General features: G+C 37.0%; 1 protein-coding gene across 2 annotated transcripts in view; it reads left to right on the top strand.

Moving 5' to 3' along the window:
- LOC115238159 (frequenin-1) overlaps positions 1-27706 on the top strand; it is a 43192-nt gene that overhangs the window by 836 nt on the left and 14650 nt on the right. The window contains exons 1-2 of one of the 2 annotated variants that reach the window (XM_029811749.1): positions 440-628; positions 1937-2680. In XM_029811749.1, coding sequence (XP_029667609.1) covers positions 2617-2680 — 64 coding nt within the window. In that variant the 5' untranslated portion in view covers positions 440-628; positions 1937-2616. Of the gene's footprint in view, positions 1-439; positions 629-1936; positions 2681-27706 lie in introns of those variants that run through there. The other variant, XM_029811747.1, reaches the window with a different exon arrangement.

Below are 27706 nucleotides of genomic sequence, written 5' to 3'. Positions count from 1 at the left end.
CAGCAGGAGCGTTCTCCAGAGGATTCGCGAGAGCTGGAGAACGCGAAATTGCACGCGTACCCACTCTTCCGCTCTCTTTCGTCTCTCGCTTCCCCGGGTATCTTCGTCTTTTTCGCCGCCAACCGGTTGGGCTCGTTGTTACGACGTAATAATAAGCGCGGAAACGCATGCTCCGAGTGTCATCGCGGTGCGGCGCGAGGTCAAGGGTGTAGCACGACCTCGACCGGAAGTTAATCATTCGGCAAGGTTCTCCCTCTCGCGTCCTTCGATATTCCCGAATCTCTCATAGGATCGCCGTCGAGGACCTTCCTTCTCATACAAATCAGTTTCCGCGACGTCACGAAGGATGTCACGCGCGCTTCCGCGAACCTTGCGGGGATGTCATATGAATTTGCATTAGCCGGACTGACCTGCATTTAAATTCGTGGATACTCGCTTCCTCTTCAGGAAGTACCGCATACGTTATTCAGAGGCGAATAAAATCTTCTCTGTATTAAGGGAAAAGAGGAGTTAACTTTGCCGTAACTTCATCTCGCGACTCGCGTACTCTCGGAGAGACCATTGTTATTCATCTCAAGCTTTTGCCAAGTTTTCGACGACTAACAGACATGACTTTGTCCCGAATCCGGTACGTCGGATCGTAATTTTCTCTCCTCGGTCGCTTTCTTCGTTTGAGAATAGAACTCTCCCTTTTGCTGAAAATTTTCCTCGCCTTCAATCGCGATTTATTAATTCGTCCGACGAGCGAGTTGCGGGAATATTACGGAATAGATATGAAACAGGCGCGGGGATTCATTATTCAACGGCGTTAATGACTTCACGATAAATAACGCCGATATGATCCACGTTCAAGTTCCCTCCGTCGCATAATTGATTCGCGAGATTAGCATGAATAGTTATCTTAATTTTAACAGAAATTGATTGCTCTTTTCGCTTATTCCTTGCCGTAGATTTAATAAAAAAAAAGCAATCTATTGATTTCCAATTTACCCAATTTGCAAATATTCAAAGCGCTTTTACTGAATTTTTTTACAGTTAAACTTCTTACATTAAATAGTTTATTTTACCTTCGATTTTTTTTTTTTTTTTTACTTTACTTATTTTATCGTCAGTTGGAAAATCCGTGTAATAAGCGAAAAGGAAACATTGTAGTAATGGCTATCGCTTCGAAGTAACAAATGATAAAATATTTTTTCGTGCCATTGGAAAAGCGGATAGGATTAAAGACGATCGTGGTGGAACAAGAGAATCATGACACTAAGAGCTAAGGAAATACATTTAGTGGAAATTCCGTTTAATCCCAGGATAAGGTAGGAGATATCGTAACGCCGTTGGCCTTTAAAGCCCGGCTCATATAATAGCCCAGGAGGGATTGGCTAGTGCGGGTCCTGAAAATATCGGTTGTCTGGTCTTAGGACCTTTGAAACTTTAATACGATCGGTTTGGGACAGCAATGTATTCTTGCGGATTCATTCTCATTATACTTGAATATATTCAAAGATCGCATCGCGCGGAGATTAAAGCTTCCCTCGATGAATATATAACGGGTCCGTTTAAGCCTCGTCGCAACAGTTCGAAACAAATTTATCGATTGTGATAATCGTTTTGATGCAATTCCCGAGTCTTTTCTCCGAGTTCCTCTTAATTTTCCGATACGATCTTTGCAAATTGGAAGCTCGTCTGCGCGCCTCGAAGCTCCTTCGAAGAGACCGAGAGAGGCGCGATGAATGATTTCGCGAAGTTCATTTATCGCAACCGGGAAATTATCCCCCCCCCCCCCCTCCCTCCCTTAATTCGAACAAAGTCAAGCCTCGAATTTTTAGTTCTGATTGAAAATATCGCGAGCGCATCGAGTGACAAATGAAAAGTTTAACTACGATTCGCGGGAGAGAGAACTCGCGTTTTCATTAAATTTCTCCCTTGTTCTTCTCCACAGAAAAAGCAATATCATCGAAAAGAAAATCTACGTGGGAGGCATATCAACGAATTGACTCCGTAGGAATAAGACGATACGAGTGATCCCGCGTTGTAATTAAATCGATTAAATACGCACTCTCCCCGGAGGAAATTAAATCAAATTCCATCGTTCGCGATTCGATCCTCCCGTTCTCGAGATCGAAGAAAGTTTCGCGCCTTCCTGCAAAACACATCTCCAAATTGAAATCCACAGGCGAACTTCTCTCGAGACGGAGGGCGACCGGCTCGGCTCAACGGGGGAGAAAGTTACAAACAGGAAACTTATCCGGTGAAATCTGATAGGGCATCTTCGCGATCTCAAAGGAGGAGCCGAAGAACCCGCGTTTGAGGGAAGACTCACGCTTCGCGTTTCTAGAAACTTCTTCGTGCGAATTCTTTCTTCGTTTCTTCCGTGCCGGTGGTGACGCTGTCATTTCCGGTCCCTCGAACAATCACTGAGATTCAAACTTTATCTTTGATCCGTCAACCGCGATTCGGAATCGGGAGATGCGAACTGGACGGTGAGATTTTTTAATCAGAGAGAGAGAGAGAGAGAGAGAGAAAGAGTTTTTCTCACAACGTGAGGCAAAAAGGTCGGCGATTCAACTGTTCAAGAAATCGCACACGCGTTAGGTTAACGCACAGCACGAGGCTACGAAGATGGGTAAGAAGAACAGCAAGCTCAAGCAGGATACCATCGATCGACTCACCACCGACACGTACTGTAAGTAGTAATAACCCGCCATAGCCGCGCCATCGTATATCGGCCCGTTTATCATACTGTCGTGTGCAAACGTGTGTGGATTCGCATCGCCCGCGGATCGTATCGTATATGGAAACCTGCGCTTGATCGCGGGATCCATAAATTTTTGCGCGTTCACGGAATTTCCGTGCTCGAGTGAACACGGAATTAAATCGCTCCTAACGCTCTCGGCGAGTATTCTTGACGAACGGCGTGTTCCCTTCGGCGTGTTCTCTTTTTCTAAAAATGGGTCTTCCAAATCGCGAATTCTTCCGCGCGAGCTGGTGAAAGGATCGCAGGTCTCTTCCAAAAGACGATGGAAGGGAATGGGGGGACCTTTTTTGTTTTTCCGGCTGACCTATCGCATTATTTTGACGATCCACACCGCAGCCTCCAGCATATTTGAACGATTTTCTATCTCTCCCTCTGTCTGTCTGTTTGTATCTCTGTTTCTCTTTACATTCCCTCTGTCTGCACGCTAAACGCGCATCGATCGTGCGGTCGTTCAATATGTACGTCGCAACGATGTACTCTCCCCTGCATTCGATAAAACGCGTTTAATCCATTCCGCTATCGTACAAACTTTGCCTGTCGGAAACGACGAGTACACCGCGCTTTCCACGCTTCCACGTGGCTTTGTTTCCGTTGAACGAGAGCTCGATTCGATAGCGAAAGCGACGACGCGACGTCTACAACCGCGGACTTGTGTTTAATCATTCAGTAAAAAGTTGCGGTAGCGCTGCCGTATTTATGATCGAGTCTAATATTTACGTCGCTGCTTTACACCAAACTGGAGAATGGTCTGTTCATCGAGTAAAAACTAACGTGTTCCTCGATAATTCCGCCGTGAAAATTGTCGCGTCGTTAATGGACGGCGAGTTATTCGAGTGAAAATGCGAGAAGGGCGATTGTATTTTAACATAAATATTTCCAAGTGACTTGCGTCGTCGACGATAAATTTCGCAGGCCTTTACATAGACTTTTGTCCTCGCTACTGATAAGTGCGCAAACAAATTCAATTAATAAACACCACGTAGGAGTAAATCGGTTTAAAACAAACTTTTCTATAAGGCAATAATGTCAGGTCTGCGATTCTAAATCAACGATTTTCCACTTTCTCAAAGAAAACATTTCTAAAGCCAATTGTATTGTAATAAATAATGATAATAGACATCATTTTGTTATATATTCAAAACGCGATTATATATATTTTGTTTTATTTTTTATTTTTTATTACCATCTTTTTCAATTAATTTTTTTAATTGATTATTAAATATTAAAATTTTCTAAAAAATCGACTATGTATTAAATAAATTTAAAAATGAAATCAGTTGAATTAATAAATAATAATAACAGACATCATTGTTAAATTCAAAACGCTATTATATATATTTTATCTTATTTTATATTTTATAATTTTCATTACCATCTTCCCCAACTTATTTTCTTAATTGATTATTAAATATTAAAATTTTCTAAAAAATCGACTTATGTAAATTTAAAAATAAAACCAATTAAATTAACAAATAATAATAATAGACATTATTGTTAAATTCAAAATGCTATTATATATATTTTATAATTTTCATTACCATCTTTCCCAACTTATATTTTTAATTGATAAATTGATTTAATTGATCGATTGATTAATCAAATTTAAAAAATAAACATCAAAATTTTCTAAAAAATCGACTATATGTAAATTTATAATAAAACCAGTTGGATTAATAAACTTAGCCAGTTTGTAGATTTTACACAAAAATCGGAAACATAGGCTAAACAAAATCCATATTTTTGAATTGTGTCATTGATAGATAGTTTCCCCAGTGAGAGGAAACTATGTCGGATATAGACAGAGGCACTATGAATAGAATCTGACAGCTTAGTTGTCACGGCCTATTTGCTTTTGCACTTTAATACCTGCCAATTTGTTAACTCGACTGACTGGCTGACCCAGTATAATAAAAAGTTGCGTACGCCAAGGAATACCGCGAAATACAATCGTTACAAGCTCAACTTTATTAAACCACGTATCTTCACGTGAAGTTTGCGGCTACATCAATAATGCGTACCAACGTATTCTATCGACGAGTCACGTACATGTCACGTTATACACCGTTGCTCACGTTCCTCCGCTTTGATCTCGAAAATGAAGTAAATCGTGCCGGATTGAATGTAAAGTGTGCATACGATAATACACGTGTAAAAACGTTTACCTTGTATTTTCTTTTTTTTTTTTTTTAACAAAATGTTATCGATATAAAATATTAATTCCGTTAAATATGAACATATATTTATCGACATATGAGAAATAATTATAATCAAGTTTTAATTAGTTCACGTATATGTATATACACTTGTCCTTTAATTTCTGTAAACGTAATAACGCGCGCGCGATCTGGAATAACGTTTGCGTCATTATCTTGCTTATCAGACACGCCTTGTGCATAATATAAATTAACTAACCAAAGTGCGACTGCTTGTCGAAGCTGATTAAGAGCTGAAAGCATTTCAAGTGTTTATTATGCTGTATATGTCGGGGAAAACCGTCGACGAAAAAACGTAATCTCATCCGACAATATTCTCCGGTTTCCCGCTTCTCTTTTCAACACAGAGGGTGGCCCAGCGTGCTGTAAAATTCGCACATCCACGCTCGTCCTATTTCTGCCATATTCGCATGCAGAAATAATCCAGCGCTTCGTAAAGGCCGCGCCTAACGAACATCAACCTTTCCTTTGTATTGTTCGCCGCTTCCCATACAACATTCCATTTGTTTGCTCGTATTGCAATGATGAAAGAATAATTTCCGCTTTTCATACTATCAATTTATGCAACTTGCGTCGTAAGTTACGCGCGCTTGTGATTAAATAAATTTTAGATATTAAGAGTTTTGTGATATCTTTGTTAAATTAAAATAAAATTTATTACAAATTTTTGTGAAAAATTTTCTCTTCGATTATATATTTTATAGATTTGTAAAAAATATGATTTTTATTCTTTCTGATTTTTCAATATATCCGATAACATTTAACACTTTGTAAACTGAATAACCATTAATTAATAAATCAATATTAAATATTCTATATTTATATCAATCTTATCAACGTATTCTCTGTTATTTAAAATATTTTATATATAAAATTGTAGTTTATATTATCTGTAATCATGCATTAAACAAACAAAATACGTGAAGTTAAAATAATAATGTCTTTCTCTCTCTTAAAAAAAGATTAATAAATTAAAATTAATTTCTCTTATCAATCCAATATTGTACAAGATGACAGCTACTGATGTTAGCCTTTATATCCTTAAAGAAAGTTACAAGCTACAAAAAAAAATCAGTAAAAAATCCGACCGTGATGAATAGCATAAAACTTTAAGTAGTCAGACGCGAGTTTAAGTTCTCATCCATTAGAGACATTTAAAGAATCTTTGTCAAAAATACGCACGCTTCGCTGCTATTAGCAGCGAGTTTAAAAATCTTCCACTTGCGTGTCTATTATTTGCCTTGGATGAATAGATTCTTTTTATGACCTGCTTTTTCGATAACGTCCAGTTCATATACGACTCGTCGTCAGAAGGTACAACTCTCTTCCGAGAGCACTTTAAGATCCATTAAAGAAGTTTGACGACGGAAATTCGCTATAGATTACGTCGTTTGCAGCAGGGCACTTTCTTATCGCAACCAAGATCTTTATATTATTTAAGTGAAAAAAAAATCTCGTGCTGGGACTTTCATGAAAACAAATTTAAATTGCGCGTTGCTTTTCACGTGTTTAACGCGGCGGAAAATACCTATCTTGTCCGAGAACCAATTTGGGAGTTCGCAATTTCTGAGCAGGATCGATCGATAGGAGAAGGGATTTTCGCGAATACCTTCGTAAAAATTTCCATAGACGCATGAATAGCTTCGCAGATAGATCGGAGCATGAAGAACGACATCGTTGACCTTGCACGAAATTCAATCTGAGATTAGAGAGCGATTCGGCAATGAATCATCGATTACAAAAATTGATGCAACGGCCTCGAACGCCATATCAATTCTCAACAATATCTTTTTTTCGTTAAATCACGTTAAAATTGGGTGTTAAAAAATACATGTGCGTGCGCGAAATAAACGCTTGAACACGCATGTACAATGCATTAAATGCAAATGTTCCTCTCGATGTGAAGACAAAACGGATGAAATGGGAATACATGACGCTATAATATTCGTAACATAAATCGTCACGAGTGGAAGGAGTTAGCGATGCAGCCTGACACAATATTGGCATAATATTCGAATTATACGCGCCCTATCGATGCAACGTCCCCGCGCAAAGATATGCGAATGTCAAGCGGATGACTGTTACGGTTCAAACGGTTGAACGCGATAACGTGAGAGACATTCTGTATGTATACCGACAATAAATTTGTCAGCCGAACAGAGGTGCAGGTTCGGCGGTCTCGTTACGAGAATAATAACTATGAAATTACGAGCTATTACGGATTACAAGCTCGTTAGGGACTGGTCACGAGTGCTGGGACTTTCATGAAAACAAATTTAAATTGCGCGTTGCTTTTCACGTGTTTAACGCGGCGGAAAATACCTATCTTGTCCGAGAACCAATTTGGGAGTTCGCAATTTCTGAGCAGGATCGATCGATAGGAGAAGGGATTTTCGCGAATACCTTCGTAAAAATTTCCATAGACGCATGAATAGCTTCGCAGATAGATCGGAGCATGAAGAACGACATCGTTGACCTTGCACGAAATTCAATCTGAGATTAGAGAGCGATTCGGCAATGAATCATCGATTACAAAAATTGATGCAACAGCCTCGAACGCCATATCAATTCTCAACAATATCTTTTTTTCGTTAAATCACGTTAAAATTGGGTGTTAAAAAATACATGTGCGTGCGCGAAATAAACGCTTGAACACGCATGTACAATGCATTAAATGCAAATGTCCCTCTCGATGTGAAGACAACATGGTATAAATTACAAAACGGATGAAATGGGAATACATGACGCTATAATATTCGTAACATAAATCGTCACGAGTGGAAGGAGTTAGCGATGCAGCCTGACACAATATTGGCATAATATTCGAATTATACGCGCCCTATCGATGCAACGTCCCCGCGCAAAGATATGCGAATGTCAAGCGGATGACTGTTACGGTTCAAACGGTTGAACGCGATAACGTGAGAGACATTCTGTATGTATACCGACAATAAATTTGTCAGCCGAACAGAGGTGCAGGTTCGGCGGTCTCGTTACGAGAATAATAACTATGAAATTACGAGCTATTACGGATTACAAGCTCGTTAGGGACTGGTCACGAGAAATTTCACACACTGATGCATCCTTAACCGGACGCGCTAACGTCCTTTCGGATTATAAATTCTGACGCGGTTGAGTACGCTTGTAACCCGATTCAACTTTCGCCGAGCGAATGAACAAGCCAGGATGCACCGCCGGCTGTTCCGCCAATGCTGCAATTATTGTGAATAATTAACGATCAGTATTTAGTATAAATTATGAGCGAAGAATGTTTCGCGAATATTGTAGACTCTTAACTATTGCACTTATAGAATATTAATGTTCGGGGGCGCATAAACCTTTGATTAAATTTGCAAGCATCCTTGACATAAATAGAAAATATCTAATTGCGGGCGTAATGGCACCGCCTCGCGTTCGCGGTTATTATATTTAGCGTGATCGCATTTACAGCAGCCCTCTATCGTGTAACGTTTTCGCGCGAGTAAAATTTCATTTATTAACCACAGCATCCGATATGACAAATTATTTGATGCTGATATATATTCAATTATTTAATATAGACATAAGTTATATTATTACATGATATCGAGCAATATGCGATTTTATTATTTATTTTTTGTCTCGCGATGTAATCCACAAAATTATGACAAATAATGCAATATGACGCTCACAATGGCAAATCTGATCTTCGCCCTGAGCCTGTGTCGCACATTGCCCATTGTGATGAAGCAATATTACATCAGAGAGGCGATAGAGAGAGAGAGAGAGAGAGAAAGAGAGAGACAAGTAGCACTTTAATCCTAGTTAACGCTAGTGTCCTACAAAGCTAATTATATTAATAATTAGATTCAATTAAATTTTAATGTAAAGTACATCGAATTAATCGTTATCTACAGTCGAAGCAATTTCAGATTTTATTTTTTATATGAAAAGAAATATTTAGTAAGAAAAAGCCATTGAATACTACATAAACAATCCCATATTTGTAGAAAAAAGATCTCACTCGATCTCACGACTTGGTTTAATCCCAAGCAATAAAGACGACGATATCGTTGATGATACATTCGTAAAAAGAACGACTCCAAATAATTATTAATTATCGTTCGAAAGCTGGATGGAATATACAACGTTATGTGTTGTAATGAAACTCAGGATCTGCATATTTCATAACCCCTAGCTTCCCGGAGCTTCATGCATGAAGACAATACACGTCATCGTTCGGCCATGCAATTTCCTTTAATAGAATATTTTCCATCATCGACCCATAAAATCACCCCATCGAATAGATGATATATGAAATATCATAAAATCAATCTTGAAATAAATATTATAAAATCGTGATTTGTAAATAATATACAAAAATAAAAAATTACCTCGAAACATTCTATAACTTATTATATTCCAAATAATAAATCTCATTCTAATTAAATTTAATTAAATTTCTTTTTATCTAATTTAATTTTGTTTGCTAATTTTTACTCGTAAATATTCGGTCATTAACATTTCAGTCATTAGTTTGGCGTATTTGAAGAAATAATTTATGTCTTTTCAATAGCAAAAGCAAGCAGCTTTAATACGTAAAGCTACTTAAGTATTTTTAAATTTATTTTTATTACACAAAAATACCTGATGTAATATTTTTAAATTTATTTTTATTACACAAAAATATACCTAATATAATAATATATTAATCGCAATAAACGTCCGGCTACGAATATTTCGCGCTTTTACATTCGACTATCGTAAGAAATCGAGCACCGTCCGTGCAGAAAACTTCCATTTAATCTGCCCGCGAAAATCAATAGACATGTCTGCGAAACAATGTGATTCGCGACTATAGTACATCGCAATCTAAACGACGCAAAAATTACGAGATGCGTGCTCGAGATTCGCTCTCGTGATCACGTGATTCACGCCCGATGTTATCACGGACGGCTTATTAACTTTTCTCATGCGACACTTTGCCCTTAACGTACTGTCCCTCCCCCCATCTTTATCTCGAGTGTGTCCCTCATCTACGTCCCCCGTGGACTTTTTAGTCCGATTTACGCACATTCGTACACCTTCGCGAGAATTTATCTCCCATGCAGTAAATAACTCGCGCGTTTAACGTCTCTTCGTGATACACACATACATGCACACATCGTATCGTGACGATGTCGCTGAGAAATTGTAGGAGCTATCATTTATCTCCGGTTACTTACACGAGTGCTTCCGTTACTCAATTTCTCTTCGAAAGACCTAGCCGAAGTACATATCACCAAGATGGACGATCAAGTATTGCTTACAACGGAGTTTTAAGTTCTTCAATTCTTCCCTGCCTTTTCTAGCCCACCGAACCAAGCGGAGATGTTTATAGCTTCATTTACGAGCGTTTAAAACGAATGTCAGTTAAACTTCCCTGGTATTTACTTTGTATTGCCAATTTTATTTAATATTGAGAGAGAGAGGGAGAGAGAGAGAGAGAAATTGAAATACCTACGCGGGAGAAAGATACTCTTACTTTTATCACCGTATGACTCCGAGACATATCTCTTTGCACTTTATGTAGTTTTCTTATATACTCCGTTATGTACTTATATGGTATTGAATACTTCGCTTCTACGTCATATTACTAAGTCAACAGAAATAATAAATTCGCGGACATTTTTACGAGCCAGCATCTCGCCCCGATCATTTTTTCCGCATCAGCTTTACGTCCGAGCGAGATCCTTACTGGCTGCGGGAAGTAATACTCGCCGAGTTTCACGCCGACTTCAATCCTCGGCTTAAATCCCGGCATCGGCCGTGATTCATCCAGAAATTCTCGCCATCGCGTTTCATCCTTTGGGGAATAACGGGAGCAAGAGAGAGAGAGAGAGAGAAAAGAACTTTGTACGATAATTTCGCGGAAAATTCGCCTCACCCGCAAGATTGGCCGCATCAATCGCGAATAGTTTATTTAGGATCGCGTTGAATGTTATTCTTAGACGGCGCCATCCCTTTTTCTTCGAAAAAGACCATCAGGGACGGAAGAAGAATCGGGATCACAAACGTATCGCGGAACTCGGCGATATCGGCTTGGCTCGCGCCACGACAAAACGCCTACGCGACTCTTCGTCGTCGTCGATATCTCTCTTTTTTTTCCTCCCCTCCTCCCCCGCTCCACCTTTCCCACCGAAGGGAGGCAAACGGAAACGGCTGGGTTGGTTCCCGCCGTTTTCCCGTCCGTCTTTCAACCCTCGCCGACGCTTCAACCACCCTCCCAGGGAATGAAAAAAACGGCAATCGTGATACATAAAGTTTGCGCGAGCAAACGTTCCTTTTTCTCTCTCTCTCTCTCTCTCTCTCTCTCTCTCTGTCCTTTGTAGATACTGGGTCTTCGTATATAGCGCGACGTTATTATTCATTTGCGGCGTTTTCCCAGCCGACCGTTTTCCCTTCCTCCTCCCCTCTCGCCGTCACGGAACGTCCACCCGGATCGTCGTCTGTCACGGTTGGACGATCGATGCACGTGACGCTTTTCCACTCGTCGCTCACGTAGTCTATATGGATGCACATCGTGACATGCATACGTGTACGAGCCAGACGATTACCGGCCCCGGCCGCAAATGTAGTCGCCTCTGCCGGCTGTCGAGTTTCGCAATTTGCAGCGAGTTCTACTTTGCACGCGTGTGTCAACTTGCCGTCATATCTATGTCAGAGATGCGCGCAAGCAATTTCGGGATATCTTTCCGTTAGCCGCGCTCGGATAGAATTAAATTAATTTAAAACTTTATTTTCCATAGTAGCATATTAATGTAGTTGCAATTTTGCTCGTTGCAGTTATATGTAATTTAATATTCTATATCGAAATATCTAACTCGTGACATATACACGAGTGTGTAATACATTCACTCTTCCATCTAAAATAAATCAAAGAGTTTCATGGAATTCAAGTAGCATGAATAGCTAACATTAAGAGAGTTCGTATGCTTTAAATGTAAACATTCAAGCTATTTGAAATCGATGAATGTGCAAAATTCAACATGAATCATTATACACATTCCCTGTTTAAAAAAGCAAATATATAATAAAAGTTTGTCTCTCTCTCTCTCTGAAATAATATAACTATTAAATTAAAATATCTACCAAATTCCGTAAACTTGGTTAAATAAAGTTTAATAAAAAATCGTCGCGCGCACGCCATATATTTTGAAAAGCATACTAGAGGATGACTTGTGTATTCCTCCGAAATAAGAAAACAACAAACGTCAACCGTAAAGTATGCTTTATGGAATGCCTCCCAATCTCGAAATGCTCTTATCCTAAATTTTTCATCCACGGGGCATGTATGAATTAAATTTAATTCCTCGAATGATACATAGTAGTCGAGAGTGCAAACTCTTGCACGCACGTCGTTTAGGTCATATCATTTATATCTCCCGGGGAACGAGTCTTTGCGGGGGTTCGCCTATTCCAGCGGGGGCATCAGCTGACGAGGAAAACACGAAATCCCAGCAATCAGTTTACCCGAGAGTACACGTAGTAACGTGGCGAGGCAACACTGATGGCAATTATATCTTCACGGAAAATTGAATATCCGTGCGAATAATGTCGAATAAGCGAACAGCAATGAACGAAATGGTCTGGAACGCTCGCAAGCCAAACGATTTATCGACGTATGTGTGTGTGTGTGTGTGTGTGTGATTCGTTAAACTAGCGCTAATTGACTTGAAGCAATCGGTCCCTTTCCGCACTCTTCGACAAACCGATAACGCTCGAAGTTTCGCCCAACTTCTTGAGCGAATGCAATGGCATCTCCCTCCCGATGTTAATTTCGTAGTCCCTGTAATTTCGTTAGAGTCCCCAAACGCGGTTAGAACTAGAATCTAGGACGGGACGATAGATATGCGCGCGCGCTCGAAGGAACCGGATGTGCTCCGAGAATCCACCCTTTGTTCAAACAAGGGTGAATTTATGGGATCGTTCCCATAATTCCGCGAGCTCCTGCGGTACAGAGTCGCACATACAGCGTGCTGATATCGTCGGATGTCCTGTTAATGATTCATACATCAGATACACTCGGCGAGAGAGACGCGAAATTTCCATCGCGATGGAATGACTGAATAAAAATAAAATATCAAAGCGTGCGAGGGAGCGTAATTGCTTTTTTGTTCGTCGAAACTATACAGATATTTCCTCTGTATTGCGGCGCGAAAACGTATACGAATTCGTATATTACGATGTTTCCATCTACGATACAGGCAGAGTTATTTCGAATCCTGGCTGCGCTTGTGTAAGGACCATTATACGCGTACACTGGAATACATAAAAGGAATTTACTATAATGCTATACGTGCTTAAGAGACTTTTTATTAAACCGTACAAAAATATCATTGCATTCCAGCTATAACGAATAAATCTCGTCGGGGAAAGATAATTGGATCTGAAAATATAACTCGCGTTCTTACAGGCCGCGATAAAGATAAAATGATTGCTAGTATCATGATTATAGCAATGAATCTCCTTAGCGACGATTCTGAATTAGTAAGATTATTTTATCAGAAAAACTTTTTATCCCTTATATAGGATAAGAATTGACCTTTTTCCATTCCGAGTTTAATAGTATCGGATACTGTTATATAACTTTTATCGAGACCAGGAAGCAGTTTCGCGATGAATTTCGAAAGATCCGATCCAACGGAGTACATATAACCTTTTGTAGGCTGGTAGAATGGGAAAGGTCGCAGTAGTTCAAAGAGAAATATCGGACGCCGGAAAAATACCGTCGCGACTCGCGTCGAGAAAAACAAGGCGATTAAGATACGGGGTAGATTGTAAAAATTTTTAGCGCTTAGCTCACTTCATTCATCGCGCAGTTTTTCTCGTGAGAGATACTAGAAAGATTGCACATATTTATATTTGTTTACAAAATATTACGTAAGGATATATATCAGATTTCTGAAGGAATCCGAAGAATTCCAAACGTTTTAACAATCTTAATGAGATTAAAGTACTTGATCCCCGATAAAGAAAAATTGCCCTCAGTTAGCGTTCGATCGATAATGGAAATTCGATTAATGAACGTGAACGAGTGTATTTCAAGCAAACCGGAGAGAAGAATCGAGCTCAAAGACATATCCGGGCGTTCGATTAAAATCGAACGACGGCAAAAACCGATCGCCTTTTATATCGCGAAAGGCATTAGCGTGGATTTACGTAAAATAATGTTAATTAAATACCTATTGAACAAAAAAATTCCAAACAATCTCCAATAAATCTCAATTACGTTACCACGTTTTTGAAAAATAGATTTTATCATCAACTGTTATATCAAGTTTGCTCCGGTATTTAAAAAGATACAACGCAAAATTTTTACGTAATATTTTTGACCAATTTATATTTTCTGCGCCCTTTAAAAATGCTGTTGCACGTTTATATGCACAGAAATTCAGAAAGAATAAATTGTGAAAAAGAGCAGCTATTTAAACTCGATTTTTTTCTCTTCTTTCAAAAATAAATAAACGAGATAAACTGAATCATTTCATTATTAATTAATACCAATATGTATATTTGCGCGGACAGAAAAGTGACTTTTATAAGCCATAAAATCTAGGATATCGAGTACCAGCGGCGGTACACCATGTCATTCCATAATATTTAGCAGACGTAATGCTGATCACGTCTGGTCCTGCGAACTGATGCGGGTTTCACGTTGCAGGAACATAAAAGCACGAATGCACTTCGCTGGAATACGTATTACGAACTGCGGATAATTTAGAGTGGTCGTCGCTATAGATCTTTCGTTTTCCTCACTCGATTTTTTTCTCTTCTTTCAAAAATAAATAAACGAGATAAACTGAATCATTTCATTATTAATTAATACCAATATGTATATTTGCGCGGACAGAAAAGTGACTTTTATAAGCCATAAAATCTAGGATATCGAGTACCAGCGGCGGTACACCATGTCATTCCATAATATTTAGCAGACGTAATGCTGATCACGTCTGGTCCTGCGAACTGATGCGGGTTTCACGTTGCAGGAACATAAAAGCACGAATGCACTTTGCTGGAATACGTATTACGAACTGCGGATAATTTAGAGTGGTCGTTGCTATAGATCTTTCGTTTTCCTCAAAAAAAAAAAAAAAAAGAAAAAACCACCGCGATTCGAAAAAACATTCTTCGTTTTTATTAACACGTTAATCTTGTTGGCACTTGAGGGAATTTAATATCGATTCTTTCATAAGCCACGAATATTCCTGTGAGTATTTCAGAAAGTATTGTTATTTTAATGAGAATTTCTCGTATTTTTAATTGGATTTGTTTATTATTTAAAGAAGATAAACATATATATATATCTGTTTAAAATTCAATATATGTACATATGCCCACACACACACGAGATTTAAAATAAAATATTTATAAAAAACACACTGTAGATTCTAATATATCTTATGAAAAATGCAGACGTTACCACGAAAAATGTTATTAATTTTTTTTAATTACAAGTTTTTTGTTCCCTAAGACTTTGTTGATGCAAAAATGAACATTTCTTCATACTCAATAATCAGATATTAATTAATTGCAACAGGTTTTCTTGGAAACTTATATTTTGTGATGAAAAAAATGATAGAGATTTTGAGATAATTTAAATAAAAACATATTTATTTTTGGAATGTCATCTCGAAATTGGATTCGCGTGAGATATTTTTTTACGGTTGTTCGAGCTCATGTATCACACGTTGTATGCGCCTGTCATTTCATCTCCGAGTGATTTGAGCAGTAAAATCAGAAGGCATGATGCATTCCATCGAATGCGGCGGCGTATACGTCAAGGCGCCGATGGAGTACGATAGTTCTTTATTCTAAGAAAATGGAATAGAGATGAGAGAGCTAAGTCTCTTGCTACGTGCCGCCTCCTTACTTCTTCTTAGAATTCTCTTTCCGTTCCCTCTCTTATGTCCGTGCAAACACAATTCTCATTTTTATGCCAAGAGTGAAAGATGAAGATAAGGAGAACAAGGGTGACGGACAATTTAGTAGAACGGACAAATAAACGAACAAACGAACAAACGAACTCGTAGATCTTTATGGAAAATTTTATGATTATTACTTCTCCTATATTTTCTATTTCCTTTTCAAGTAGATTTTTTTTTTTTTTTTTCTCAAGACTAAAGCCACGGCGCGGAAGATCTACCGTAGCCGGAGAAATTTATTCCGACAGCCAATTCTTATTTACGAAATTATTTATGAATTTTATAAGAGGATGTATATGTCGGGGAAAAAATATAAGAAATATTCAAAGCCCTTCTGCATTTCAAATATGGCCACTCGCATCGTCGATTCGATAATATCAGAATATAAATCATATTTTCCTTCGTATGATAAAACATCGTAAACGAGAAAGCGACTACCAAAAGATAATTCTCGTGATAATATCCAATCATTGATTATAATATCGCTTTGTTTCATGAATGATAATGATATTGATATGGCAGCGCCGTATCTAACTAATTAATAAAGTTAAAATAAACAGATTTACTCACGATGTTAAATATCTGGCAGTTGAAGATCACTCATTCATTGCACGGCGAAAGACGACTAATTACGCGCGTTAATTAACAAGCTAGGATAATGCAATATTTAATTTGGCATTTCATTACGCGCGAAAATCGCTTTCGACTAGCGGGCAATATTAATGAACTCAGATGCAACAATAGCGGAAATATAGAGCTGCACGCGTTAATTAACGATCCGCGAAAATTTTATAATAAAATTTTTATATATTCTCTACTACCTGCGATGCGTTTACGGATACGAAAACATTATAGATATCGAATCGCTAATGAATGATTAACGTCGCGCGACGCTTTGTTTAATTCCTCCTATTCGTTTGAACGCGGGATTTACATTAAGGGGTCTTTGAAAGACGATTTTGGGGAATTTTTTTAAAGAAAAGTATAAAACATATTAATTCTGATTCTTTGCACGTTTATTGAATAACATTTCAAATATATCCTGAATTTTTTTCAAACAAAAATATTTGTTTGTTTCGGAGTTACAATACTCCAACCAGGGTGTCTAAAAAAAAAAATTGTTGTTCGCGGCGAACATGATCCCGGCCGTTATAGTCATCTGAAATAAAAAAACCAAAAAGATTCTTAATCTGGATGAGTGTGGCTATCGTGTAAACTAGAATTAAATCAATATTTGAAAAATTTTTATATTTTTCAATATTTTTTTTTTTTATTCACGCGATAGCCACACTCATATAAATTAAAAATCTTTTTGGTTTTTTTATTTCAAATGACTATAACCGCTGGAATTATGTTTGCCATGAATAATTTATTTTGAGGGCACCCTGGTGGGACTACTATAATTCCGAAACAAACAAATTATTTTTGTTTGAAAAAAATTCAGGATATACTTGAAATATTATCTAATAAACGTGTAAAATTTAGAATTAATACATTTTATACTTTTCTCTTTAAAAAATTCCCAAAAGTCGCCTTTTTTTTTAGAGTGTCAAATTAGGAATACCCCTTAAGAGTCCACGGGGAAAAAATGCGATGCGTTTCAATAGGCCGAGCAATCGAAACCTCAATTTGCCTCATCGCCGTTAAAAAGAGATTTGAAAATCGACTTGACACGTCGTTTGATTGGACGTTTCTAGCACGTGCGGCTGATGCGTGCCGTTGTTTTGTCACATTTCAACAATGGCTGTGTCTCGTGTAGCACCGGAGCGTGAACCGCTACGCGCGCTCCCATCATCTGTCAAAGCGATACGTGTGTCCCGATAATTGGGTTTACGAGAGAAGAGATAAGATACAATGCGTGAGAATCAATATGGACGCAAATCAACGATTTATCGATCCGCAAATCTCCCATATGTTTGCTCCGCTCGCTGTTAAATCGTACTAATTCGGTGAAAGAATTAATATATTAGCGACAAAGATTTCTCGCTGCCTATCATACGCGATTCCAAAATGACATAAAACAGCTGTCTGTGCGTGCAGTCCTAATTTATTAAAATAATCAAAACGACTCCGAAATAATAAACAATATTTTATAACAGGACTTGAGGAGCAATTATCGTGTGTTCTTATTTAATAAAATTTGCATTTAAAACAAATACACAAAAATTTAATTTAAATAAATTAGATTGTACAAAGTACAAAATAATTAGTATAAAGTTGTTAAAATAACTACTAATGAATGAACAGAAAATTAATAAAAACGCAATTAGATAAAAATTTAACAAACGTTTCTGTCCCAATTTGGACTCTCCTCAGTGTAAAAATTAACAAAATATAAAAAATATAAATATAAAAAGTAGCGGTCAAGAATACAAATTAAAGTCAAAAAAATAAAAATACCACAAAGGGTCGATCGTTGAAAAAATTTAAAACCTTCCAATGAAATTCAAATGCATTGTCCACCACATAGTTATTCCAAAAACTTGCGGCCGAGAATACGATTGAAGGCCATGGATCTTCTAAAAATTGTTTAATATTTATTCTAATTAAATGTTCGTGTATTTGTTTAAAATGCGAATTTTATTATAAGAACACACGATAATTGCTCCTTAAGCTCTGTTATATAGAATATCGCCTAATTTATTAATTATTGTTATTAATTGGCTCAGTCCATTATTATTGATTAATTGTTTATCATATTCCATACAAATTGTTACTAAACAATAATCATTCAAATAATTGCAACAACAAATCAATTGTTCGTAATAATGGAGCTTGCGATAGTATATCTTTTGTGGATATAATATAATTGAATAATATATAAATATATATATTGATACAATATTTCACAGAGAAAGAATAAAAGCTCTCTGATCTTTCTTATATTTCTCGTTGGCTACTAATTATGTATACAGATCCAATATCTCGCTAGACTGCACCATGCACGAGCGACTACAAATTTAATTTGCAACGTGCCGCACGTGACTGTCATATCTCCGTCCAACGACATTTTATTACAAAATGCATAATGTAACAGAATGCTACGTTTAGATACGTTTTCCGCTTTCCGTCCGACGTGAGTTTATTGCGCGCAAAAAATCGTAACAAGGTAGCTAGGGAGTCGTCAAAATCTAATTCAATCTGCCTCTATCAACGCGTGGCGAAATATTGTTCCAATTGTATTACGTGATCGCGACATACGCGCATCGCGTTATTCGGCCGCGTAAATAGTTTGCACGAGTCGTTACCATTTTCTCGTGGTACATCACAATGCGTTCACAATATATACTCCGCTGAATTGGGTCGCGTTACATCCGGGACAACGTCGTTAATTCAAGCGTTCTATTAAAGTGCACTTTATAAACCGTTGTCCCAAATGCGCGAAAGTTGTTCGCGCGTTTGTTCGCCAAATTAATTCACCGGCTAAGTCGTTTGAGAAATCACAAGTGTGTTTCTTCAACTAATGGTGGATTATTATCCACGTACGTGTTAGAAAATTATTTATAATTATTTAAAAATAATTTAAAAATTTAGATCGACTGAATAAGTCAAAGGTTCACGGATAAATTTAAAAATATATTCAGTAAATAAAATTTATCCTCGATTAATAATTATTTTTATTTACAACTATTATATGTAAATTGAAATTTAAAGATTCTAAAAATTGTGTCACGTACAATATGTCATCAAGCAGTCAAAGATTGTAAATTACATTAACACGTACGTCACTCCACGTGAAATAGACCGTTACTTTTACGAATCCTCTTAGCTTAAAAGGACTAGGTAATAGTATTTGTCAAAAATAAAATCATTTTTTGGGAATTTATTACAAAAAAAATTAATTAAAATCAAGAATTGTTCTTTAATCAAATGTTTATTAGGATCATAAACTATATAAAAAAAAAATATACATATTGTAAACATGCTCCATTTTTTTCAAGTCGATTTGAGCTTTTGTAAAACTCACTGCAAAACTTATTTAAAAATCCTTTTCGATTTTAATTCATTTTTTTTGTAATAAATTCCCAAAAAAGACTTCATTTTTGACAAATACTATTGCCTAGTCCCCTTAAATTTAATATAGATAACGCGGAATCCCTTCTTGAGCGCATCAAGATTGGAACATTGACTTTTGTCCGCTAATAAGGAACGCGCCTCCACCCTATCCGCGACAATTTTACGTCCCGCCATTATCGTCCCTTCGTCATCGTCGTAACGACACGACGCCGGTTATCGTCGCAAATTGCGGAGGCGTGTTACAACACGTGCACGTGCATCGGATGGGCCGATGGCATCGTAAATTGTCGATGCCGATGATAGCGTCGATACCGAGAAGGAAAACAGACAAGGGATCGCGCAATCTGCATAGCGGGAGCCTGTGGTGGGCCTCGATAACGCCCATGAAAATTGAATTCCGCCGGAAACGAAGAGACTCTGTCGCTCATCGGCCAAATTGCAGCTCCTGTGCAACTCGAAGAGCCGCCGATCGGGGGGGTTGAAATCCCCCAAACGAGGAGCCGCAGTTATATATATTTTCACGGAGATAAAATTGCGGAGATAACATTCATAGCTTCACCTCTCAGCCCTTCCAGCGTTAATAAACGTGGCCTATATTAATCCCGATCAAAGGGTTATCGCACGAATATCGGATTCCCTTCGTTAACGCTTCCGCTGCGATAATTCGTTAAACCAAGGGTTGCTTAGATCGACGATAGATTGTGCGATAACCCGTTAAACTTACGACCATGCAACACTACGGAGTCTGTTCCGAGTAACAATACATGGCGAAACTTTCGGTTATCCTTTATATTCCACGCTCGTTTCGTTCCAATTACCGGGGGTTCGAGAAATAAGGGCGCGCGCGCATGTGTGTGACGCCATGCACGCGGGAACTCTCGTAAACGTACCAACTATCTGCATAAATTGTATTTGCACTTGCGCGCGTAATGTCCCGAAATTCCACGCTCGTGTGAAGTTACCGTCCGTCGCGTATCCGCGCAATCGTTCGCATTACCTCGCGCGCACATGCACGTAGAAACGGAATGTACACTATCTCTCTACGCTGTCTCTCTATGCGATGATGCAACCGTGGCGGATTCGCATTTATGCGCAACCAGGCGTTGTATATCCCCGTGGAGCAGCTTACGTATAACGCGTATTACGATGCCACATTTTATAAGGGCCGCGCATATTACACCCTTTTAACAAACCGTATATCTCGTCACGCCTCTACGCATCTGATCATAGTAAAAAATTAAAAAACAGCATTTTTTTATTCAAGGCAAAAATATTTGCTTCCTGTTTTATATAATTTTCTACTAAAAGGTTAGCTTTTATATATCTCATATTAATTTCTACGCAAATTGTCTGATCGATCATTTTTCATATATGCCGCTTTTATTTTTTAATTGGAAATTGATATCCCGAAATGTATATCTATTCTACTGGCTATACATATATATGTGTACATTCATATATACTTCTTCAATATTTTTTTATTTCTAAATATGATATGCATTATTACAGATAAATAGACATTTAATTAATGCCTAGGAAATTTAATTTGTAAAAAGCTTTTTTTTGTGCAAAAAATAATAAAATAAAAGAAAAGAAAAATATTGTGTAATAATTGACGTGCTCAATCTTCACTTTTCGAATAAACAGTTTTGTCGACATTTTTTAATCGCATCCGTATTTTACAATCCATTTATAAATTGGTTTTTGACACATTGCATGTAAAAATTCATTTTCCTTTCTATCAAGAAAACATGCACATATATTTCTCTCACAATATTTCATTTCGATCTATAAAAATTTGAAATCGCATATATATTATAATTCAATTAAATTAAAATTAATGAAATTAATTTTTTTAACTAAAAAGCAAAATTTTTAATAATTTTAATGACTCAGGGTAACGCGGATAATGATTTTTCGATTATGTGTCTCTGAAAGCGTAAATTACATCTTCCGGGTTAACGAGATTTTGAGAGGCTGGGGAGACCAACTGTAGGCTTTCAGAGAGATCGCCTTTTGTGTGCGGCAGCCGTTGACATCGCTCGAAAGTTTTCCCATCTCCATGTCATCGCGCGCATCCCGACACGGTGAAGTTCTCAAAAGCTATTTTAATTAACGACTCGAGGGCTCCTGGAGACATCTTAACGCGGTCGAAGAGAACGCGGGACGCTTTTTCAACTTTTACGAGCGATTATCGCGAGAAAGCGCGTCACGCGGGGGCAATAAAGTCGCGCAATTAACCGCCGCAGTTTTCTCAGTCGACTACTGTTCGCTATTTTCGATTTATTTCAAGTAACCTGCCCTTCGTCGCCGCCCTTAATCGCGCAAAGTTATCCGCCGATCCAATAACGAGAATCGCGAAAGTCGGAGTAAAAGTACGCGGACAAACGTCTCAAATTTTATTGCTCAATATGTGAATTAATAGGCGATTTATCTCCTATAATAATATTAATAGGTAATTTATCTCCGTCTATTTGAAATTTTTCATAGCGACCTCGACAAATAGTTCTACCGTTTGATTAAACTTGCCCGACCGGAACAAATCTCCCTGGCAGAAGTTTTTATGCTTCCTTTATTTTTCCACCACCGCTTCCGCTCGTAAAGAATGGCGTGACCTGCGAAAAATACACCGGCGACAATCGACTCGAGGTCAAAAGAGGAGAGAATATCCACGCTATCCAGCATCCGTCGTGAAAGAGAGGACGGGATCGTGAAAAATGGGTTGCTATCAGATCGGATTCCTTCGCAAATTTCCATCTGATTTTTTTCGCCATTATCCGAGCGACCGGCTTATAAAACTCGCGCAAAGGCCAACGAGGTTGGCTTCCTTCGAGATCGCAGGATTTTGTAATATATAAGAAAGGATCAGCCGCGCGCTCGATCGATCGATTCGTACATACTCGGCAAATGCGTGGAAGATTCTTCGCCCTGGTCAAGAAAATAAGCAGAGATAACGTTCTTGGAATGAAAGCGATATATATCGAGATGAGTTCTCGAAGCAAGTCTTTAAACAGGTGCACTTCTACGAAAGCTTCCCTCTGCTTTTGTTTTCTTTTATCTACTGAGATCACTACTAGTGTGTTCAAATGATTAAATGGATCTTGGAACTCGACAAATTAAAGTAATTCGAAATAATGTTATTTTACGAACCCTTTTATTTGCACAACATCTGTTCATCGTCCAGAGATAAATTGCGACAAAATTGCAAAGTTTATTCAAAAAGCTCTTAAAATATTTCAATTTTTGCAGTCATGTTTAAATTATTATAAAACGTCAGCTGCCCGATTTAAATTTTCGTTTACATTAATATCTGAAAAGTCACGAATAATATTATATGTATATTTAATAAATTCGAAGCATAGAGAGAGAGTGGATACTGTGAATTAACGAATTAAATATTCATTCATTTAAATTTGATTGTTATTTAATACATTTGTTAGTAAAATCAAACATTAAAAACAGATGCTTTTTGATCATCTAAACAACACATTGCAGATAAATTGCTAAGTAAAATAGAAAATTTAAATGCAGCTCTAATAATATGTATATTTCAGAAAATTATATGTGTGATATCGCGCGCGTTTGAGTCTCCGAAACAAAAATGACCGCGTTTAAAGCAGTCATTTTGACAAACGCCTCGTATAGGCCCGACAGTCAGTTGGCACGCTCGAGAGCATTCCCTTGATGAAGCAGCGAATTTGAATAACGGCAAAGCGTAAGAGAAGCCGAGCTCCGCGGAATTAATTCAAGACTCGGATACGCCATACTTACGACGTGCGATTAATACATATATAACTTCGTGTCTCCCGATATTAAATGCAATCTCGCAATGTTATATATATATATACCATAATTTCAATATACAAATACAATTTTTATCACGTTTTAATTTTATATGAATAAATATAAGACCTTTAATAATAGATAATAAATCATAATTTTCAATCAACACTCTGTTACAAATTTATCACTTGCTTTATTTAAAAAAATTAGAAATTAGCACATTTATTTAATATTTAACGAGAACTCTTCAAAGTATTCTTCACAGCCTGAAGCTAGCAAAACAAGTCTAAACCCGATGCTGGTTTAACCGGAGTTCCCGCGTGCAACTGCTATGAGTTTTCCTTAAGCAAAGCAAGAGATACATAAACTCGATTCGTCTCGTACGTCTATTCTTACGTTCATAAGGTTATTTACACTCGATGTCTGACACCATTTTCGTAGCTCGAGGCATAGCATCCGGAGCCAAGCTCGACTATTCGTTCGCCAAAGTCTAGCGGAGCTTAAGTCCCGAAAAGTTAGCCAAAAAGTACTTTGCATTTCGCGAAAAGCGCAAGTAAAAACTTTAAGGATTAATAGAATAACTAATTATTTGAAGTTTAAATTATAAGTTTGAGAGAAGTTATACCGTATTAAAAACGGCATTTTTTATGTCATTTCAAATTTCACTTGGTTGCTTCAGAATTTTTGTTTCAATTGCTTTTTATGTGTTTCATAATTATTCGAATATTAGGAAAATCTTGAGATATTAAGATCTTAAGATAAAAGAAAAAAAAATGAATATAAGCATTCAGCATTTTTATCACAAAGTCTTTCATAACACTTCATATAAAAATATACAAACCACATGTAAAAATATACAAAACAAAAATATCATGTTTTAATAGCGGATGTAAGAACATCCAGAAATTGTGTCAGAATTGTCAACACGAGCAATAAATAGATCCGAGTCGCTTCAAACTTTTATTTTATGCATAATGTCCTATGTTTACTTTTTTTCTTTCTCTTCATTATTTAAAATGATAGTAGGAAGATACCGAATTTTTTGTTCATGTGCAGAAACCATAAATTTCAATGTCAACTAATAATTTTAATTTTTAATAGTAGTAGTAATAGTGAAATGGTATATTTAACAATGTTTCGATAGTCAAGATCACACATACACACATTTGAGATATCAATTTTTTATTACAACAATTTTCGTTAATCAGTGCAAAACCATTTAGAAATGGGCACGTGCAGAATTAATATCCAAAAGATTATCAAAAAAATATGTGTGATAATAAAAATACGAAATATGGTAAAACATAAATTCCAATATATGTAATTCATTATTAACTGTTTATAAATGACTCTTTATTATAAACATATACTTTTTATTTGTTTCTTAACATTTACAATGCTTTATACTTATTAATTTGCTGTATTTGTACTCTAATCGTTAAATATTATATATACACGAGTGAAGCGTATTTTGACAAGTCCCCTCTAGTTTTTTGCGATCGCAAACTTACCCGTTTCTGGAAAGGATGGAAAGGTGCGCGTTGGCATTTGCATAAAAACGCGCGACAGCGCAACACGTTTCACGCACGGCAATAAATACGATAAGCACTAAGTAAATTATGCGAACTGGACGACGCGACGGACTGAAAGGGACTGGGATGGTAGCCGCGACCCACCACCATGCGCCGATTCTCCCTCGTCAGCCAATACTCGCGAACGTAAACATTCGCAACAGCTGATCGCCGCCGCTGTCAAACTACGCGCTTCGGTTCTAGCTCCAATGGCGGTAGCGACTTGCTACTACATACATACATACGACATACATGCATGCATCGCATACTATCGCGAATATGGGCGGCAGACACCGCGTGTCTGATACTATTTCGATTTGACACACTTGTTGCCAAATATATTCTTGTAATAAACATGATGCGTTAAATATTATCCTAGAAATATTCGGAATCCTATATTAAAAAAAATCTCTCAAAATTATATATATATATATATATATATATATATATATATATATATATGTATACATAAAATATGTATTATACATCTGCTTTATGTCCTATCTTAAAATTCATTGCGTTTGAATTTTTCGATATCCAGCGATTGTAAACGTCGTTGTGTCATATGTATGCTGCGCGTCTCTTCGAGTGAATCGCAAGTGGAAAATATATGACACACGAGAATACGAAATGATGCGATTTGCAAGGCGAAAGAATATTCGCGCGAAGCACGTGTCGATTGACTTGACAGTTTCGACTTTATCGTCCAGGCGAACGAAACGGACGGCGGCAAAAACGCCAATCTAACGCAAGCGCCGGAAAATAAGCTGAGATTACCTTAGAAGTGAAAGAGATGGTGACAGCAAATATCGTTGAATTTCTGCGACTTCTCTTTGACAGTCCTCGACAGCTCCTTCATACCAACCCCTCTATGATGAGCGTCGTTGAGTCTGCAGATTAGAAAAACTCGTGTTCGCCACGACGGCGGATGCCCCCGCGAAAAGTGGCTCCCGAGGATTATTAACGGATGGAGACAGATGGAAAGAGAGAGAGAGAGAGAGAGACGGCAAGAAAAGCACGCGCGAGCGATCTGGAGGAAATACCAAATGATACGTAAAAACATGACAGAGATCTACTACCCGTGACTTCCCAAACACTCTGCCAGATAAACAACGTTTAACTGAAGGTCTTGGCAAGATAAATTGTCTTGTATTATCTTTTCATTCTTTTGTATACAGTTTTGCGTTAGAGACAAAAACTAAATACAGATATTTTGAAGAAATTCCAGGTGTTGGCAATTGTAACAAAGATGTGTTTCGATTTAAACTTCAGCTTTTATTTTCGGCAAACTTACGTCATTCAAATGTAAATGGAAACAAAAATCTCAATAAATTCTGCTTTTATTAATTACTTTCAATTGTTCCCGTCGTTACTAAATAACCTTTTTTTAAAAAATGTTTTTCTATCAAAGCATTATACATACATACGCATATTTAGAATTATTCATTATTCATTTCTATCGGAAAACTCTCTCTCTCTCTCTTTTTTTTTTTTTTAATTGTTGAATGAATATACAATTCACCAATCATCGATATATACAATATAAGATATAATGCAATGTGATACATATTCAGAAATACAATACGTCGACTCTTTTTACACAATATCCACCCTTAAAAAAGGTATGTTAAATCAATACTCGCAAATATTGTTTGCTTCTTTTCCGCGATGCTGATTGGTTATCTCGGCATGCGCTGTGCATTATTTCATATCAATAAAAAGCTGTCCTGGATGAGCCGCGCATTCGACGGTGCAAATATTAAGTATGTGTGTGTAATATTAATTTATTTGATTTTGAAAAAACGGGTAACTAGAGTTAATATCTAAATAATTTTATAAATATGTGTGTGTATGTGAAAAAATTAATTAACGCTGTTAATGATTAAAACTTGTTCGAATTCGAAAGAACAAGATTAAAACTATAGAAAAATATAATAATTATAATAGAATAGATTTTCGCGTTTCGAGAATCACAATCTTTCGTATATTGTATAAAGATATATTTTAGTATTGGAAGAAGTAGATTTTTTTAAGGTAGCATTCCACAAGATATAAAAGAAATTTTTAATTTTGTTTAACCAATATTGCAAGAGATATCTCGATTTTTTTATATGACATGTTGCACAAAATCTGACAGTATCGGACGATCATATAAACGAGAAAAAATTAATTAATGCTGCTAATGATTAAAACTCTTTAAAAAAATAAAAGGTTACGGACAAAATTATAAAAAAATTATAGTAGGATAGACTTTTGTTACTCCGAAATCAATTTTTTTATGTTATATCATGTATCAAGATATTTCTAAGTTTCGAGGGGGATATAAAAATATTTTGAAGCCCCTTTATCTCTATTCTCTCGATTATTGTCTTTTTTGCTTCCATTTTATTCAAAAATATTAATATAATAAATTTATAATAACTACGG

The sequence above is a fragment of the Formica exsecta genome, unplaced genomic scaffold (assembly GCF_003651465.1).
Source record: "Formica exsecta isolate Colony F162 unplaced genomic scaffold, ASM365146v1 scaffold323, whole genome shotgun sequence".
Classification (NCBI taxonomy): domain Eukaryota; kingdom Metazoa; phylum Arthropoda; class Insecta; order Hymenoptera; family Formicidae; genus Formica; species Formica exsecta.
The sequence above is the reverse complement of the archived record's forward strand: the minus strand, read 5'-3'. Positions and strand labels throughout refer to the sequence as shown.